This window comes from Oncorhynchus clarkii, chromosome 20 (genome assembly GCF_045791955.1).
Source record: "Oncorhynchus clarkii lewisi isolate Uvic-CL-2024 chromosome 20, UVic_Ocla_1.0, whole genome shotgun sequence".
Classification (NCBI taxonomy): Eukaryota; Metazoa; Chordata; class Actinopteri; order Salmoniformes; family Salmonidae; genus Oncorhynchus; species Oncorhynchus clarkii.
Window position 1 is genome coordinate 45,976,000 of NC_092166.1, and position 19,165 is coordinate 45,995,164.

At 42.3% G+C, this 19,165-nt stretch overlaps 1 protein-coding gene across 2 annotated transcripts; it reads left to right on the plus strand.

The window, feature by feature from the left end:
* Positions 1 to 870: 870 nt before the first annotated feature.
* LOC139376422 (uncharacterized) lies at positions 871 to 14,877 on the plus strand. 2 transcript variants are annotated; one of them, XM_071119001.1, is made up of 12 exons: positions 871 to 1,378; positions 1,927 to 2,823; positions 3,082 to 3,262; positions 3,373 to 3,512; positions 3,785 to 4,347; positions 8,658 to 8,931; positions 9,150 to 9,345; positions 9,887 to 10,071; positions 10,271 to 10,366; positions 10,641 to 10,790; positions 12,512 to 12,605; positions 13,082 to 14,877. In XM_071119001.1, the coding sequence occupies exons 2-12, from the start codon at positions 1,983 to 1,985 to the stop codon at positions 13,143 to 13,145; spliced, it is 2,784 nt and encodes a 927-aa protein (XP_070975102.1). In that variant the 5' UTR covers positions 871 to 1,378; positions 1,927 to 1,982; the 3' UTR covers positions 13,146 to 14,877. The 2 variants fall into 2 exon arrangements, with proteins under 2 accessions (XP_070975102.1, XP_070975101.1); XM_071119000.1 differs by having other exon boundaries at positions 888 to 1,378; positions 3,782 to 4,347.
* Positions 14,878 to 19,165: the final 4,288 nt, after the last annotated feature.

Genomic DNA, 19,165 nt, shown 5'->3' on the forward strand with positions numbered 1-19,165 from the left:
TTAGAGGTTCTGTCTCTGCATGGCTGACCCAGGACATCAAACCCACATTCACATCACATATGGAGATGTGTTAATTTGAGAATTGGGCTACACCACAGTCCAGTTCAAGATCATTAACCATGACCCAGACTGAGAGAAAGACCCCGGATGCAGAGACCCAGCCTTGTAGAGAACCACAAGCACTTAAAAATTGAAATACCCTTTGTAAATTGATATCTTGCAACCAAATATCCTAGTTCTTATTGGGGGAATGGTAACTTTTAAGAATTAGAAGGAAATGTGACTGAAATATTGAGGTTTAACGTGTACTAAAAGGCAAGTAAATGAAAAGCCAAAAGAAGCGCACTTTGACCACAGGTTCCTCATTTCTCTGGTCACTGGATCCTTTTTAAGTCAGCTGTTTTCAACACCACCTCATCAACAGGAAAAGTTCAGATCAACAATTTATCTCAGCCAACTTCTTTTGCAGGACTGTTTCCCAAATATCATTGACTGTATGATTTAAAATAGTATGCAAGAGACAATTATTCTGTGTGGAATTTAAAACAATTTTCTCACTTCTACTGTCCAAACAACAATGAAAAAAAAACACATGTGGAAAGTCAGTGGTAGACTTGGCTCTACATTCAGAGACAAATTGCCAATTGTGAACGTTAACAATGTATTAACTATTTTTCTTCATGCTCATTAAAAGGTCAACTGGCCCTATTTAATTTCAGCTAGGAATAGCCAACTTGCTAGTGTGGCCAAGGTGTTGCACATTCCTTGCGAATAGTCAGGGGTCAAGTGGCCATATAAATCAAGGCTGAACTTGGATGGCCTGGAATGTTACGCACAACAAGAACGACACCCAAGCATCATCCCCCTCCGACCGCCCACGCACGAGCAGGGGGAGAAAGTGCTTTGTCAATGAGGACACAACGCTGGGCGCGGCAGGGATTGAAACAAAGTTTTCGAATCTCTCTCTCGGAATACAGAAACGGATTCGTCCTCTGTTCGATTGTAACATTGTTTCGATAATCCCGTCGTCGCGGACGGGACACTGAAATACAGTAAATCACGTCGCTACTTTGTAACCCTGTGTGGCACTGATGATCTCGAATGACAACCGTTTCGTCGCTGAGATGAAGCAATAGCTTACCGTGACTTGAATAGCGTCTTCAATGCAACAAGTTGTGGTCTTGAATGGGATTTTAACTGAATATATTCAATACAGTTCCAATATTTACACTATATGGCTACAAATCACGTAGAGTAGCCTAGTTAGGTATTTTAATATTTTTTTAGCAGGCAACTTTCTTCGTTTTCCTTGCACTACCGAGTACCGTAGTCGAGCCAATATATTCACCGTCGGTGTGCTTCCCTGGAAACGCTTTTGGTAAGAAACGATCAAAAATTGAATAACACACATTTTTATTTTAACAGTGCATACCGAAGATTACAGCTACGTTTGGTTAATTCATGGTTCAGGAAACTATTGGAAAAAGTCTTCCCTCGCACTTTTTGAGAATAAATAAATAAAATGCACAGTTTGCAAATGTTTACATTAATACATTATTTGGGATGAAACCCACTTCCTAGAATGTGATTTTTCAAGAAATGCATGATTTATCCTCACTGTGACTCATGACAGAGACATACATTCCCGATCATATTCTTGTTTTGATGACTCATGCATTCAATACTCCCTTTGGGCAAATGTCAGGTTCTACTAGCCTAGATTGCAACATGCACCACAGTAGCCTAGTCCTCAATCTGTCTGTACTTGTCAAATCCAAAGAAAACAGTTCAGAGGTTGCCCCTTGTCTGTGTGATGAAGACAGTTGAATTGATATCCTCACTCCAGCTCCATGTTATTGTCTGTGACTTCTAGGCAATAGTTGTTTTCAAGCCTGAAGTGTCTTCCTTATTTTCTTAATCTTTCAGAGACCGTCTGCCATCCATGCATTTTAGCACTGACATTTTTGGTTAAGTAGACAGCCATGATGGAAAGACTGGCCCTTCAAGTAGTCACAGCATACGCTGTTTGTCTGTCCGTGTGTCTGGTTGCGTCAGTCAAGGGAGATCACTGCCTCCTCATCAGTGAGGTTAACGCAGACAACCCCAAACTGGACACCACAGAGTTCGTTGAGCTCTATCATACCGGCGGTCAGAGGGCTTCACTGGACGGCTACACCCTGGTGTTCTACAATGGAAATGGCAATATAGCCTACAAAGTACTGGACTTGAAGGGCCACACCACGGACGACCGGGGCTTCTTCCTGGTTGGCTCGGTGGACATGCAGCCCAAACCAGCCATCCCCCTCCCGCCCAACACCGTCCAGAATGGCCCGGACGCCATTGCTCTTTACCACACGTCTGCCACACGCTATGGGGAGAAGATGAATGCCACAGCCGTGGGGCTGGTGGATGCAATCGTGTACATGACGCGGCGGTCTGGGGGTGCGGAGGTCCTGGCTGAGATTTTGACCCCTGGGGAGTCGGCCTTCGTAGAGGACGAGGGGGCCCACGAGGGAGACGAGTCAATCGAAAGGTGCCTGGTCTCTGGGGAAAACTGGGGCTTCCAGGTGGCCCTACCTTCACCTGGCCAACGCAACCGCTGCACACCCTCTGGTTCCAGTGCTGCCACTACACGTATCAGCGAGCTGAAGCTGGGAGGGGGGCAGGTGGACGGGTTTGTGGAGCTAAGTGAGTCCCAGGCTGCAGGACCTCTGGTGCTGCTGGTACTGGACGGGCGGACGGAAACGATCAGTGCGAGTGTGGACGTGTCCAACTCCAGGGAAGGCCTGCTCTCCATCACCATTGACAAGAACAACATGAAAGGTCAGTGAACAGTACCTGAAGGAGTTCCTATTCAAGCTGCTTTTCATTGGTAGAATATTTTTTTCATATCTGTTCATTGGGAGGCCTTGCAGAGATTATCTGTCTAGTCAAGGAGCTGGACCTGTAGTATTTTTGTATGTGTGAAATTATATCTACGCAACTTGTTTCACTTCCTGTACGAGAAACTTGTTGTACTGAAGTGTTGGTTGGTGAGAATTGTTGAGTGATTAAGTTCTGCTGTGTTGCGTTGTTCATCAGGAGATGAGTCTGGGGCGGTGGCGCTGTATAGTGGCAAGGCCTCCGACTTCCCTGTGGGCAGCCCTTTGAGCCAGACACAGCCCTTAGATGCCTTCGTGTACATTGGACCAGGGGACCAACCCAGTGCAAACCTCACAGAGACCCTCATACCAGGCAGACAGCCCTACCAGCTCAGCGCCAGGTAATCAAACCTTCTTTTAATCTCTTTATCCATCTACTCATCCAGCCATCTTTCCATCTATTTATCTTTCTATCTTAGGCTGAAGTACTAACCTTGCTGGTCATTCTCAGATTTGGGGAGGGATGCCTCTACCTCAGTCGCTGTGGTGTGGCCAGTTGGACAAGAGACCCCGGTGTATTCTGGGAAGCGCCACAAACCCCCGGACAGCCCAACCAGTGCCCCTGGCCAAAGATTTGTCCTCACGTCACTGGTGATTGTTACATATTTCTCTATCACACGCCATTACATTGGTGATACACATTGGTGCTTAGGCTAGTGAGAGTCAATTAGCTTCTAATCAATCACAGCTAATGGAGTCTAACATTAGTCTAACAGAATAATTGTAATCAACTTGTAATCAAATCAAACAACATGTCTTTACAAACACAGGTATAAGAGCAACTTAATATAACTAGTGACCAAACGATCCCAATAGTGGTGAGTTTTTAACTTTTTTGATATTTGCTATATCCCCTTCAGTAGTCCCTGGGAGTACGGAGGTGCCCCCTCACTTCCCGCTCTGGGCCCGGGGTGACTTCCTGATCAGCGAGCTAAATGCAGACAACCCGGGCTCGGCCGAGGACGGCGAGTTCATTGAGCTGTGGCACCCGTCGGGCCGCCGCATCTCCCTACAAGGAGTGTGGCTCCTCCTGTTCAGTGGACATAACAGCAAGCCCTACCGTGAGATCAGCCTCACAGGCCACTTCACCACTGCCCAAGGCTACTTCCTGGTGGGCAGTGATAGGCTGGTCCCGGCCCCCTCGGTTCGCCTGCCTCCCAACACCATCCAGAACGGGCCGGACGCAGTGGCCTTGTACCGCAGCGCCTTTGGCCCGCCCTCAGCCTCCCAAAACGGGATCCCGACCCAGGGGTTGCTGGACGCGGTGGTGTACCGGCTGAGGGGCTCGGACAAGGACGCCCAGGAGCTGAGTGATGCGTTGACCCCAGGACAGCTCCCCCTGCTGGAGGACCCGGAGGTGCAGTCCGGAGACGAGGCCTTGAGCCGCTGTAATGGCCTGCTGCCTGCCGACCTCTCTGCTTTTGTGGTGAGGATCCCTCAATACTCTTCTCTACCCATAATACTTCGCTCAGCCTATGGAGTAGAGGCCCTATTTAATATACTTCGCTCATACCTTAAATAGTAATACATCTTAAAGTATGTCACGCTCACCCTAAATAGTGTAATACACCTACTTAAGGTACTTCACTCTCACTTTAAATAGTGTAATATAAACCAGATTTATTTCCACACTGGTAAAAAATTGCACTTTTACCACGATGTGTCACAATATATGCATGTGAGAAAGAGATTATTGCTCAATACGTGTTTGGACAATTCCATGGTAACAGTGAAAAAGATTTTTCACTTTAAAATGTATGCCGACCATTGATTTCAAAAACATATATTCTCCTTTGTATATTTGGGTATTATTCTACACACTGGCTATTATTTTAATGATCTTCAGCCCCAAACAAGACCACATTTGGTTGGTCCAGACCAAATCTGAACCAATCATAGACGTCTGTTTCACAAGTTGGGACATCAAAGTACAGCACAGAGCTCAGTAGAGTACAGAACAGTTGAGTTCTATAAAGTAGAGTACGGTTCAGTACATTATTATACTGTTCTCAACTCATGTGCTCTTCTGTGCTGTACTGAACTCTATTCTACTCTTCTGTATAGGACTCTACTCTGCTGTCCAAACTTTTGAAACATCAGATTTGGACTGGACTAAATCTGAACCAATCTTTCAGGTCTATGTTTGGGCCAAATTAAGCCCAATTAAAATGCCATTTGGAGAACAGCAAGCAAAATTGACTCCAGCCATTATTACCTTGTTGCTGTAGCTTCGTTCACCTCGGTCAATAGGGGACTTAACTTTCTACAAACACATGACATACAAGAAATGGCTGTTACGCACTAGCTCAGCACTGAGATTAAAACACTAGTTTAGTTTCATGACCAGTCAAACAGCAGTTACCTAGCCAAAGCAAAACCATCTTTACCTCTGCACCGTTTTGAGAAAAATGCCCTCTGTTCCCTGCAGCTGCGTCAACGCATTCTCCATAAGCCAGCCAGCAATATAAACAGCTTTCCCTTCTGCCCCCATGTGTCAGCATGGTTCTAATGTCAAGCCGCTAATACTGCTAAACTGCATTTGCCTTTTAATCAGAATTTGAATTATTTTAGTAGACTACGTTGCAAACTTGTCACTTTTCGGTGAAATTTGCCATTTTGATCACTGTCGTTTTTTTTAAGGAAATGTTTGTATATTACTGCATGGTCAGAACTAGAAGAACAAGCATTTCGCTACACTTGCATTAACATCTGCTAATCATGTCTATGTGACAAATAACATATGATTTGATTTGTAATGACCTGTCAAACACACCGTGGTAATGGGATCAATGGAACATATTGTCTTTCCGTTGAATATAATAAGAAAGCTTAGTCTGGGATTTAATGCACAGTCTCGACATTTACATCACCAAAGAAGTACTAATTTAATACAGTTGAAATGTTTACAAATTAGCTGCGCTGAAATGAAAGCAACTTCCTAAAATGAAAACTCAGATTATAGTGATATTATGTCTGATCTCACAACAAAGTGAAGTATGTTTAGATAGGTGTAATCTAGAGCCAAGCGTGTTGATTTTTTTCGTCCAAGGGTATCCTTCTATTGACACCCCTTTTCTATGTTTTTACTTTTTTTTAAACAGGGAGTACATATTGAGACCTTGATCTGTTTTTCAAATGCACCCTGTATAATACAACATGCATTATACACAAAATATACGTGTTAAAATACAAAAACAGTCATCGGAAGCACAAATAAAACATCACGAAAAACGATTACATTCCTCCATAAATAAGTCCCCAATCAATACTTTAAATTGCCCGAACTGCACCAAAACATCAAGATAAAATAGATTTTGAATTTTGATCGGAAATACGGTGCATTAAAACTAAAAGCAGATTTACCTAGTTTGGTGGAGTCCCAAACTAATTTATTTGTCACATGCGCCGAATACAAGAGGTAGACCTTACAGTGAGATACTTACTTGCAAGCACTTAACCAACAATGCAGTTTAAAAAAAAATACCTAAAAAAATAAATAATAATAATTAAAGCGCAGCTGTAAATAACAATAGCAGGGCTGAATACAGGGGATACCGGTACAGAGTCAATGTGTGGGGGCACCAGTGTTGAGGTAATATGTACATGTAGGTAGAGTTATTAAAGTGACTATGCGTAGTTAATAACAGAGAGTAGCAGCAGCGTTCCAGAAGGGGGGGGGGGGGGGCAATGCAAATAGTCTGGGAGTAATGTAGAGATCTACGGGTCTTTAGTAAAGTCCAACCAACCTTTTGATACAGGATGAAGTGATGAGTATCATAACTGTAACCTAACAAAGGGCACTATGGTAGATGGCATCCAAAGGTTCAAGAGTAGTACATTTTACATTTAGCATCATTTCTTTCATCACATTCCCAGTGGGTCAGAAGTTTACATACACTCAATTAGTATTTGGTAGCGTTGCCTTTAAATTGTTTAACTTGGGTCAGATGTTTCGGGTAGCCTTCCACAAGCTTCCCACAATAAATTGGGTGAATTTTGGCCCATTCCTCTTGAAAGAGCTGGTGTAACTGAATCTGGTTTGTAGGCCTCCTTGCTCACACATGCTTTTTCAGTTCTGCCCTATAGGGTTGAGGTCAGGGCTTTGTGATGGCCGCTCCAATACCTTGACTTTGTTGTCCTTAAGCCATTTTGCCACAACTTTGGAAGTATGCTTGGGGTCATTGTCCATTTGGAAGACCCATTTGTGACCAAGCTTTAACTTCCTGACTGATGTCTTGAGATGTTGCTTCAATATATCCACATAATTTTCCTACCTCATGATGCCATCTATTTTGTGAAGCGCACCAGTCCCTCCTGCAGCAAAGCACCCCCAGAACATGACGCTGCCACCCCCGTGCTTCATGGTTGGGATGGTGTTCTTCGACTTGCAATCATCCCCCTTTCTCCCCCAAGCATATTGATGGTCATTTTGGCCAAACAGTTCTATTTTTGTTTCATCAGACCAGAGGACATTTCTCCTAAAGGTACGATCTAAGTCCCCATGTGCAGTTGCAAACTGTAGTCTGGCTTTTTTATGGCGGTTTTGGAGCAGTGGCTTCTTCCTTGCTGAGCGGTCTTTCAGGTTATGTCGATTATAGGACTCTTTTTTTCTGTAGATATAGATGTTTTTGTACCTGTTACCTCAGCATCTTCACAAGGTTCTTTGCTGTTGTTCTGGGATTGGTTTGCACTTTTCACACGAGTACGTTCATCTCTAGGAGACAGAACGCTTCTCCTTCCTGAGCAGGATGACGGCTGCGTGGTCCCATGATGTTTATACTTGCGCACAATTGTTTGTACAGATGAACGTGGTATTTTCAGGCATTTTGAAATTGCTCCCAAGTATGAACCAGACTTGTGGAGGTTTACAAAGCTTCTAAAGCCATGATGTGATTTTCTGGAATTTTCCAAGCGGTTCAAAGGCACAGTCAACAGAAGTCTGTAAACTTCTGACCCACTGGAATTGTGATGCAGTGAATTGTAAGTGAAATAATCTGTCTGTAAACAATTGTTGGAAAAATTATCTGTGTCAAGTAGATGTTCTAACCGACTTGCCAAAACTATAGTTTGTTAATTAAAAATAAATTTGTGGAGTGGTTGAAAAACGAGTTTAATTGACTCCAACCTAAGTAAATGTAAACTTCCTGACTTCAACTGTACATTGGATTTGGAAACTATTCAGAACCCATGCCTTTTTCCACATTTTGTTACGTTACAGCCTTATTCTAATATTGATTTAAATTGTTTTTTTCCTCAATCTACACAATACCCCGTAATGACAAAGCAAAAACAGAGTTTCGGGGAGTGTTTGAAAAATGAGTTTTAATGACTCCAACCTCGGTGTATGTAATCTTCCGACCCGCAACTGTATGCAATTGCAAATACACCCAGTGTATTTATGAAAATTAGGCACTTAGGTCTTTATTGTGTTAACATAAAGAAACTAATACAAAAACAAAATGTGGATATGAGTGTGTTCTAAGAAAATAAAATTGAAATTGATGACAAATTGAATACCTGAATTCCCACCAAAATCCATGAACATCATTCGTTATTTGTCCATGCCAGTAAAATGTTTTATGTGCTATAATTCAGTCAATATCTGATGCATTATAAAAATTGGAGTATCTTCATCCATTGTCCAACTGTTGTATTTATTAGAATTGTTTTTAAAAACCTTTTAACAATTTCGATGACCTTGCCAATTGAAATCCAATCCATTATATTGTTCTTCAGGTGGCCCCACCCACACCTCTGAGGGAGAACTCTTGTCCCCGCCCACCCCCTCCCCCCGAGGGTGTGGTCATCAGTGAGGTGGGCGGTGCCCACTGGACCAACCACAGCCAGCAGAGCGGGTTTGTGGAGCTGTTAGGATCGCCCCTGACTTCTCTACAGGGCCTGGTCCTGACTGTGTTTGAAGAGTATCGCGCTGGTACAACTATGGCCCTCCCTCTGACCGGAATCACAGACCATAACGGCTTCTACCTCATCGGGAACATCACGGGAGCAGGTGAGATCAGGGTCATGTTTCCTTGGCACAAATCAGAAGACAATGGTCCAAAACAGAGTGTAACAGGAGGGTAGTACTCATTTTAATTTTTCTGTTTGTAAACTTTTTGTTGCCCTAATGAACACTACCCTGAAAAGATTAACGGCACAAATAAAATGTATCTTTCCCTACCTCACCACCACTTTTGGTCTTCCCCCTCTCCCTTCTCTTCCACACAGACCAGGTGTTTCCCAAGGGGGCCACAATTCCGGCCAATGGGGCTGTAGTCCTGTGTTCTGACACAGTCACTGTGTGTAGAGCTGGTACCACCCTAACCAACAGCACTCTTCGTGACACACTAGTGTTCAGTGTTGAACTGAGATTGCTCATTAAACTCTCTGCCACCAGAGGGCAGCAGGTGATGCCTGTACTCAGGTAGGAATTACATTTACTTGTATTTGCTTTGTGTACTACTGGTAATAAAACAATTTGGTCAAGGTATAGGCAAGGCCGGCCAAAAGTTTGGTTTGGGCCGCCAGAAGGTTACAGAAAAATATTTTGTAGTCAACAGAATGTGCCGCTTATTTCATAGAACCGATATCGACTATTAGCTGTTGGGACAAACGGAGCGGTTTCTAGCTTTTGAACAGTAAGAGCTATTAGCTATTATATTAGCTATTGTATTGTGATACACACAATACAGCAAAATTGCAATTCTGGTGCTGTTATCTGCACAATTATTATAAAGTATGTAAACATGATAATGGACTTATATTTTGAAATAACTGCCCTTTTTCTGGCTTGCAAATTGATTAAAAAATCTGTGCTGCCCTCTGTTGAATTTCATAATCCTGATTTTTCCCTCGGGCCAGAAAGTTTGGCCACTCCTGTTATAGGTTAAGTCAAGCTAGTCAGTCTTTTGTTAGTGTCACTAAAGATTGTTTTGTGTGTGTGTGCCTCTGTTTGTACACCACAGGTCAGTGGAGGACGGTCCCGTGTCTCTCAGCCGTTGCTCCTGTTGCGAGGCGAGAAGCCCCTCCTCCTGGACCAGCTCCTCCCCCACCCCGCGCCTGACCAACATCTGCCCCAGCCCCGCTTTCTCCAGCGACCTTAACCTATGCCTGGCTCCCCTCTCCGGTGATTGGCAGGAGCACCCAGGAAGTAAGCCATGTCATCCGTATTTCTTGGGATATAGGGCTTTTTGTGATGTTAAGTGCAGGATACATAATGCTGTTCGATCAAGTGGTCTCAACTCATTAGTATCTCTAATGGCTTATGTACCTTCCTTAATCATACAAACTCTTACTCTCTTTATATCTTTCCTTCTTTCTCTCTATCAATCTTTTACTTTCTCTGTCAGACTGCAGTGGACTGGTGCAGGGTCACAGTGAGATGGATGTGGCTGGCTATCTAGAGGAAAGATGTCACTGTGGAATCTCTGCCCTCTACCTGCAGGGTGAGACACAACACTAGCATTACAGAGACGACACACACACACACAGTTGCAAACACGAGCACACGTATAACACATTTGGTCATTGATATTCATGCGCATAACAATACTGCAATGTGCAATACTATGTTTTTTTGGTCATCCAGTGTTGAGAATATGGGTTTTGGTTTTATGTTTCCTGCCATAGTCATTTCACTTTGTAACATTACCAATGTGTTTTCATCTCTGTTTAAACTGGAGAACCCGCCTTTTGTGTGTGTGTGTGTGTGTGTTTCAGTGGCCAACTTCTCCTGTGTGGCCGGGTGGCTCCGTGTACTGGGGAACATCCAGGCCCTGTCGGACCATCAGAGGGCCCTCATCCTCCAGACCTCCCTCACCCAGGGGGACACCTGTACCGACCCGGCTACTGACCGACGCATGAGCACTGGTGAGTCCCCCCCCCACCCACACCTGAACAACATTCACTAACCTGGGTTGTGCTCACTGGGCACGAAACGGAAGAAAACTGTCCGGAATGGGTAGGTTTTCATTTTCCGCTGCACAGCTTTTTGAAATGTTTTTCTACAGTGTGCCCTAATGAACACAACCCTGGTCTGAGCCCAACACTTACAGCCTGAACACAACACTACCACTAAACCTTGATTGAATACCTGGACATAGCGCTCTTGATATGTGTGAGCAAACACAGCTGAATATTACCCAACACGATTGAAGGATATCTCATTGCTTTAACTCAGGACACACACCACTAAACACCACTAGTGTTGAATAGTATGAGCCCTATCAGATATGAAGCAATGAAAAACTGCTAAACTGGGCTAACAGCCAATCAAAGCCAAGGATATTGGTTGGAATGAAAACAAACCAACCCACAGAACAGCCCTGGAGGCATTGAGTTGAATCCTGCGTAATAAAAAAAATTGTTGCATCCAACTGTACCCTTCTGTTATTCCAGTGGGATAGACTCGCTATAGCTGCTGCAGCTGCCTCAAGATTTAGGATTTCTCTTATTCAGCATTGGAAATCTGTGCAAAGTTTTCCAATGTAGGACTGATACAGTATTTGTAACACATTTTCTCTGTATTCTCCAGAAGGTGGCAATCTTTGTTCAGATTTAGACAGTCAATAGTCATGGAAACTACTCAGATACTTTTGGTAATGTAGTGTATGTGGACATCTGCTCATCAAACATCTAATTTTAAAATCATGGACAATAATATGGAGTCGCTTTTCTAGGACGGCTTTCCGCTAGATGTTGGAACATTTCTGCGGGGACTTGCTTCCATCCAGCCACAAGAGCATTAGTGAGTTCAGGCACTGATGTTGGGCAATTAGGCCTGCCTTGCAGTCGTTGTTCCAATTCATCCCAAAGGTGTTCGATGGGGTTGAGGGCAGGGCTCGGAGCAGGCCAGTCAAGTTCTTCCACACAGATCTCAACAAACCATTTCTGTATGGACCTCGCTTTGTGCATGGGCGCATTGTCATGGAACTCGTTAGTGAGTGTTGCAACCGAGGACAGACTATTTTTATCAGCACTCGGTGGCCCCTTTCTGTGAGCTTGTGTGGCCTGCCACTTCACGGCTGAGCCGTTGTTGCTCCTAGAAGTTTCCACTTCACAATAACAGCACATAGTTGACTGGGGCAGCTCTAGCAGGGCAGAAATTTGACCTACTAACTTGTTGGAAATGTGGCATCCTATGACGGTGCCACGTTGAAAGTCACTGAGCTCTTCAGTACGGGCCATTCTATTGCCAATGTTTGTCTATGGAGATTGCATGGCTGTGTGCTCAATTTTATACACCTGTCAGCAACTGGTGTGGCTGAAATAGACAAATCCACTAATTTTGAATGGGTGTCCACATACTTTTGTGTTTTTTTTATTAATATATATATATATATATATATATGAGTCATTAACCCTAGCAGGCGCGGTGCTCTCCTGATGTTTTTATAAAGTGAACGTTGGCTAATAACGTTTAAGTCAAACATGCTCATGTTGGGAGTGTAGTTCAATGCACAGGTTTATTTCCTATGAGCCGGTTTCCGAGACACAGATTAAGCCTTCTCTGTAAGCCTAGAGAAGCTCCATTTTTGAAGTGCTTTTTAGTCCAGGGCTAAGCTTAGCTGACTGATGGTGTTTCTTCTCAGAGTTTGCCCTGGGCCTGCAGATTGGCCTGGTGCTGGGAGCTCTACTGCTACTGGGACTGGGAGCAGCCCTCTTTACCTACCTCTACAAAAAGAGGTGAGACCACACACACACACCACACACACACGCATGCATGCATACAGTCCCAAATGTGCATGCATACTCGGACATGCATAGAATATGTATGCACAAATGCTCAAGTTTTCAGTTTGGCTCAGTGGTTAAGTGAAGAGGCATCATTTCACTTTATGCAACTGTACATAATGGAGTCACACAGTTAGGCCTTTTACTCCCAAGTGGATAGAAACATGATTAGCTCAAATGTTCCTGCCTCAACCTCACCCTTCTAACACATAATCATGTGGTGCCATTGTTGCAGTTCTCAGAAAAGCTTAAATGTGAGCTCTTCAAGGTGATCCAGTATTCTGACTGCTCCAACAATGAGAAATTTGTCCTCTTGATATTCATTCAAAATACTTTATTTGAATTATTCAGGGTCAAAGTGGTGTTCTATTATGAACTAATTTAGATAATGATACTGTAATGATTGTTGTGTGTGCTTTTATCCTTAGGCGACCATTGGACTATTACTCCATGGAGCTGAATGAACCTGAAGAGGGACCTTCAGAACTTTAAGTGCGTGTGCATATGAGGGAGCATTTCTTAGCTCTGGTGTGTGAAGGGAACTCCTGCCTGTTTGTTTAAAACATTCTATTCTTCTGTCTGATTTGGAATAGGGATATCCCGCTAGATAAGAGACCAGCACCATTTTTGTTCATCTGTATGAATTCCCATCTTTTTACATTCCCTCCATCATAATTCAGTCGATGTTGCACTAGATGTATTGCTATGTAATCATGGTAATACAGTCCTGTGCCTGCGTTTTCCTTCAAATGTAAAATGTTCTCTCTTAAACAGATCGGAAAGTGTATGAAGTAACAAGACTACCAATCTCAAAAGTACTAAAAGTTCTGTTTTATTTAGTTCAAATGTGAATGCTTGTGATTAACCAGTGATGAGTGTTGGTCAGATTTCGTGTTTACATTCTATTAGATGAGGAAAAGGAATGTGAAAGACTACGCATATGGAGCCTCTCTCCTCTAGCTATGGAGTCCTTTATAAGCACAAAGCTATTTTATGGTAATTTCCCACCCCAAAAAAAGTTTACAAATAATAATTTGATGAGAATAGTATTTTCGTAATTGAGATGATCGATCAGTATCAATTTGACACTGTTTTATAATGGCTTGTGTGCTAGCTGGCTTGCGAACCACTATTGTGCCTTTCTACTTGTATGAGGTCAAATTAGGCATGATCTGATTTAGTATTTTGTAGAGGAACTATAACAATGTCTGTGGAAGCCTTGCGTGTAAATGTTCTATGGGGGAACCTGTATGCAGAAGCAACAATGAAAACAATCAATCAACAGTTAACACAATGTTTAATGTGAAGACACCAATGGAAGTTATTATAGGTTTGTAGAAATGTTAGTGTTGAAATTCTGAGCAAAAACCAGGCTGTCCTTTTTCTATATGGTTCTCTTTTCCATCTGATGGAAGTGCATTGACTTAGATCAGCTCCTTGAAATAGAATAAGACAAAGTGGTCTTTGATTTCAATCAAGTTCACTTTCAAATCTTAAGAACCGGTTAATGTTTTGGTTTTTTCGAAAATGTTTCCTCATGTCTTGTATATAATTCTGTAAAGTCAATGCTAGTAGTGGCCTGAACACATTCCAGTTCACATGTCAAGGTATTTTAGCGCTTCAAATCAAACCTCCAATGTCTACCCCTTGCTCTCTCCCCACCTGTGAAATTTCAGTCAGATCTTGCGCCTGCACTTAAATAGCTAGCTTCTCTATCGGTGCTAATTGGATAATTACATTTAATGAGCTATTTGGTAAAAAGGAGCATTATGAACCGTGACTTTTTGGGGTGTTCAAACTGGTTAAAAACTTTATTTTATGGTCAGAATGAAAATAAATTCTGTTTTGGAACGATTGGAAAATAATTTTGGCTCCAACCCCTGTTCAAAACACAGCCTGGTTGTTGCTCTAGATTTGCTCTTTGTAAAGTAATAGAACCGTTTGTGGCTTTGCTGTAAAAAAAATAATAATTGTTAAACTGCTTTTAAATGTCTCATTGTATCTAGATTAATTTGACCATAAAATCAAAAAGAAAGAATCTATGTAAAGAAACATTTTGAAGAATGTGTCCTTTTTATTGCTTGCTATTCTTAAACAACTGAATTGTGTTAGTGCTCAGAAAACAAATGTACATTTCAATTGAATGCACTTTGGTGTATATATATATTTTTTCATCCCATGTAGCTAAAATTGTATTCGAATAAATGAATATATTTGTTCAGTACATCGTTTTGTATTTCCAATTCTATATAGTAACCCCCCTGTTAAGTGGTCAGCGGACTTAGGAAAACACCACTCAACCGGTTTATGTCACCATAGGCCTCATGGTTAAATCTCTGATCAATGTCATTCCTCTCCGGCAACTGCGTTAGGGAGCAGGCCTGTATTTTTGTAGTGACCGGGTGTCTTGATACACCTCCAAAGTGTAATTAATAACTTCACCATACTCAATGGCATTGAATGTCAGCTTTTTTTTACCCATCTACCATTAAGTGCCCTTTGAGAGGCATTGGAAAACCTCCCTGGTCTTTGGTTGAATCTGTGTTTGAAATTCACTGCTCGAATCAGGGACCTTGCAATTATCTTTGTGTGTGTGTGTGGTACAAAGATGAGGTAGTCCTTCAGAAGTCATGTTAAACACTTATTGCACAGAGACCAAACAAATGTTTACTCCTGAATTTTTTTAAGCTTGACATAAAGGGGTGCTTATTGATTCATTTCAGCGTTAAAATGTATTTTAGATTTTTTTTTTGTTGTATTAATGAAAAGTTGAAAAACATTCAATTTTAACATTATGTGGTATTTTGTGTAGGCCAGTGATGACATCTCAATTGAATCCATTTAAAATTCTAGCTGTACAACAAAATATGGGAAGAGTCAAGTGGTGTGAATACTTTGAAGGCACTTGTACATACACTGAGTATACCGAACATTAGGAACACCTTCTGTGACTCCAATGCTTCCCATAGTTAAGTCTGCTGGATGTCCATGGGGTGGTGGATCATTCTTGATACACATGGGAAACTGTTGCGTGTGGAAAAACCCCAGCATAAAACCTACCATACTCAATTCCCTTAACTTTGGTCATGCCCATTCACCCTCTGAATGGCACACATACACAATCCATGTCTCAAGGCTTAAATCCATCTTTAACCTGTCTCTTCTCCTTTGTCTACACTGATTTGAAGTGGATTTAATAAGTGACATGAAAAATAATCATACAACACATCACTAAAAGTATGTGGCTACCCATTCAAGTTATTTGATTTGGCTATTTCAGCCACACCTGTTGCTGACAGGTGTATAAGATCAAGCACACAGCCATTGACAAATATTGGCAGTAGAATGACCCTTACTGAAGAGCACAGTGACTTTCAACGTGGCACAGTCATAGGATGCCACCTTTCCAACAAGTAAGTTCGTAGAATTTCTGCCCTGCTAGAGCTTCCCTGGTCAACAGTATGTGCTGTTATTGTGAGTTGGAAATGTCTAGGAGCAACTACGGCTCAGCCGCGAAATGGTAGGCCACACAAGCTCACAGAAAGGGAACGCCGAGTGCAGAGGCACGTAGCATGTAAAAATTGCCTGTCCTCAGTTGCAACACTCACTACTGAGTTCCAAACTCTGATAGAGCTCTAGAGTTCCTCTGTGGAGATGGTTGTCTTTCTGGAAGGTTCTCCCATCTCTGCAGCACTCCACCGATCAGGCCTTTATGGTAGAGTGGCCAGAGGGAAGCCACTCCTCAGTAAAAGGTACATGACAGCTCACGTGGAGTTTGCCATAAAGGAAGATTCTCTGGACTGATGAAAACAAGTCTTTGTCCTGAATGCCAAGTGTCACGCCTGGAGGAAACCTGGCACCATCCCTACGGTGAATCATTGTGGTGGCAGCATCATGCTGTGGGATTTTTTTTCAGCGGCAGGGACTGGGAAATTAGTCAACATTGAGGCAAAGATGAATGGAGAAAAGTACAGAGAGATCGTTGATGAAAACCTGCTCCAGAGTGCTCAGGACCTCAAACTGGGGCGAAGGTTCACCTTCCAACAGGACAACGACCCTAAGCACACAGCCAAGACAACGCATTAGTGGCTTCAGGACAAGTCTCTGAATGTCCTTTTGTGGCCCAGCCAGAAGCCGGACCTGAACCCGATTGAACATCTGGAAGAGACCTGAAAATAGCTGTGCAGCGATGCTCCCCATTCAACCTGACAGAGCTAGAGAGGATCTGCAGAGAAGAATGGGAGAAACTCCCCAAATACAGGTGTGCGAAGCTTGTACTGTCATGCCCAAAAAGACTCGAGGCTGTAATCACTGCCAAAGATGCTTCAACAAAGTGCTGACTAAAGGGTCTGAATACTTATGTAAATGTCATATTTCAGTTTTTTTGGTTTATAAATCAGCAAACATTTCTAAAATCCTGTTTTTACTTTGTAATTACTGGGTATTGTGTAGATTGAGGGAAAAAATGATTTAATCAATGTTAGAATAAGGCTGTAATGTAACAAAATGTGGAAAAGGGCATGGGGTCTGAATAGTTTCCAAATCAAATGTACAGTTGAAGTCGAAACTTTACATACACTTAGGTTGGAGTCATTAAAACTGGTTTTTCAACCACTCCACACATATCTTGTTAACAAACTATAGTTTTGGCAAGTCGATTAGGACATTTACTTTGTGCATGACACAGATAATTTTTCCAACAATTGTTAACAGAAAGATTATTTCTCTTAAAATTCACTGTATCACAATTCCAGTGGGGTCAGAAGTTTACAGACACTAAGTTGACTGTGCCTTTAAACAGCTTGTAAAATTACAGAAAATGGCTTTAGAAGCTTCTGATAGACTAATTGACATAATTTAAGGCAATTGGAGGTGTCCTGTGGATGTATTTCAAGGCCTACCTTCAAACTCAGTGCCTCTGCTTGACATGGGAAAATCAAAGGAACTCAGCCAAGACCACAGAAAAAAATTGTTGACCTCCACAAGTCTGGTTCATCCCTGGGAGCAATGTCCAAACTTCTGAAGGTACCACTGTCATCTGTACAAACAATAGTACGCAAGTATAAACACCATGGGACCTAGCAGCCATTATACCGCTCAAGAAAGAGATGCGTTCTGTCTCCTAGAGATGAACGTACTCTGGTGTGAAAAGTGCAAATCAATTCCAGAACAACAGCAAAGGACCTTGTGAAGATGCTGGAGGAAACAGGTACAAAAGTATCTATATCCACAGTAAAACGAGTCCTATATCGACATGAAAGGCCGCTCAGCAAGGAAGAAGCCACTGCTCCAAAACAGCCATAAAAAAAGCCAGACTACAGTTTGCAACTACACATTGAGACAAAGATCATACATTTTGGAGAAATGCCCTCTGGTCTGATGAAACAAAAATAGAACTGTTTGGCCATAATGACCATTTTGTTTGTAGGAAAAAGGGGAAGGCTTGCAAGTCGAAGAACACCATCCCAACCATGAAGCACGGGGTTGGCAGCATCATGTTGTGGGGGTGCTTTGCTGCAGGAGGGACTGGTGCACTTCACAAAATAGATGGCTTCATGAGGTAGGAAAATTATGTGGATATATTGAAGCAACATCTCAAGACATCAGTTAAAGCTTGGTCACAAATGGGTCTTCCAAATGGACATTGACCCCAAGCATACTTCCAAAGTTGTGGCAAATGGCTTAAGGACAACAAAGTCAAGGTATTGGAGTGGCTATCACAGAGCCCTGACCTCAATCCTGTAGAAAATGTGTGGGCGGAACTGAAAAAGCATGTGCGAGCAAGAAGGCCTACAAACCTGACTCAGCTCTGTCAGGGGGAATGGGCCAAAATTCACCCAACTTATTGTGGGAAGCCTGTGGAAGGCTACCCAAAACATTTGACCCAAATTAAACAATTTATAGGCAATGCTACCAAATACTAATTGAGTGTATGTAAATATGTGACCCACTGGAATGTGATGAAAGAATTCAATCTGAAATCAATCCTTCTCCTTACTATTATTCTGACATTTCACATTCTTAAACCTAAGTGGTGATCCTAACTGACCTAAAACAGGGTATTTTTACTAGGATTAAATGTCAGGAATTGTGAAAAACTGAGTTTAAATGTATTTGGCTAAGATGTATGTAAACTTCTGACTTCAAATGTAACTTTCAAGGTTTGAGATGCTTTTCCCAATATAAATCTTATTAAAAGAACAATGTAACATATAAATAACTCCTTAGTAGTTCAAGTTATACATTCATTAATCTCATAGGTCCTAGAGGTCTGAGGGCATACAAAGAACATTCCCTTATGGTGCTACAAGAGGTACAAGAGTTACAAGGGAAGCATCTTTTTATGAATGCCTCTTAAAATAGAATGGCACATTTTTTTCTGTCATATTAGGATAAGGGGCAGTATTTGGAAGTTTGGATGACTGACGTGCCCAAAGTAAACTGCCTGTTACTCAGGCCCGGAACCTAGGATATGCATATAATTGGTAGTATTGGATAGAAAACACTCTAGA

What these genes read in the sequence shown, in the direction of transcription:
- LOC139376422 (XM_071119000.1), top strand. Translation starts at nt 1,983, where the DNA reads ATGATGGAAAGACTGGCCCTTCAAGTAGTCACAGCATACGCTGTTTGT. An exon ending in TTGGCAGGAGCACCCAGGAA is followed by an intron (nt 10,072 to 10,270) that starts GTAAGCCATGTC and finishes TTTCTCTGTCAG; the next exon opens with ACTGCAGTGGACTGGTGCAG. An exon ending in ACCTACCTCTACAAAAAGAG is followed by an intron (nt 12,606 to 13,081) that starts GTGAGACCACAC and finishes TTTTATCCTTAG; the next exon opens with GCGACCATTGGACTATTACT.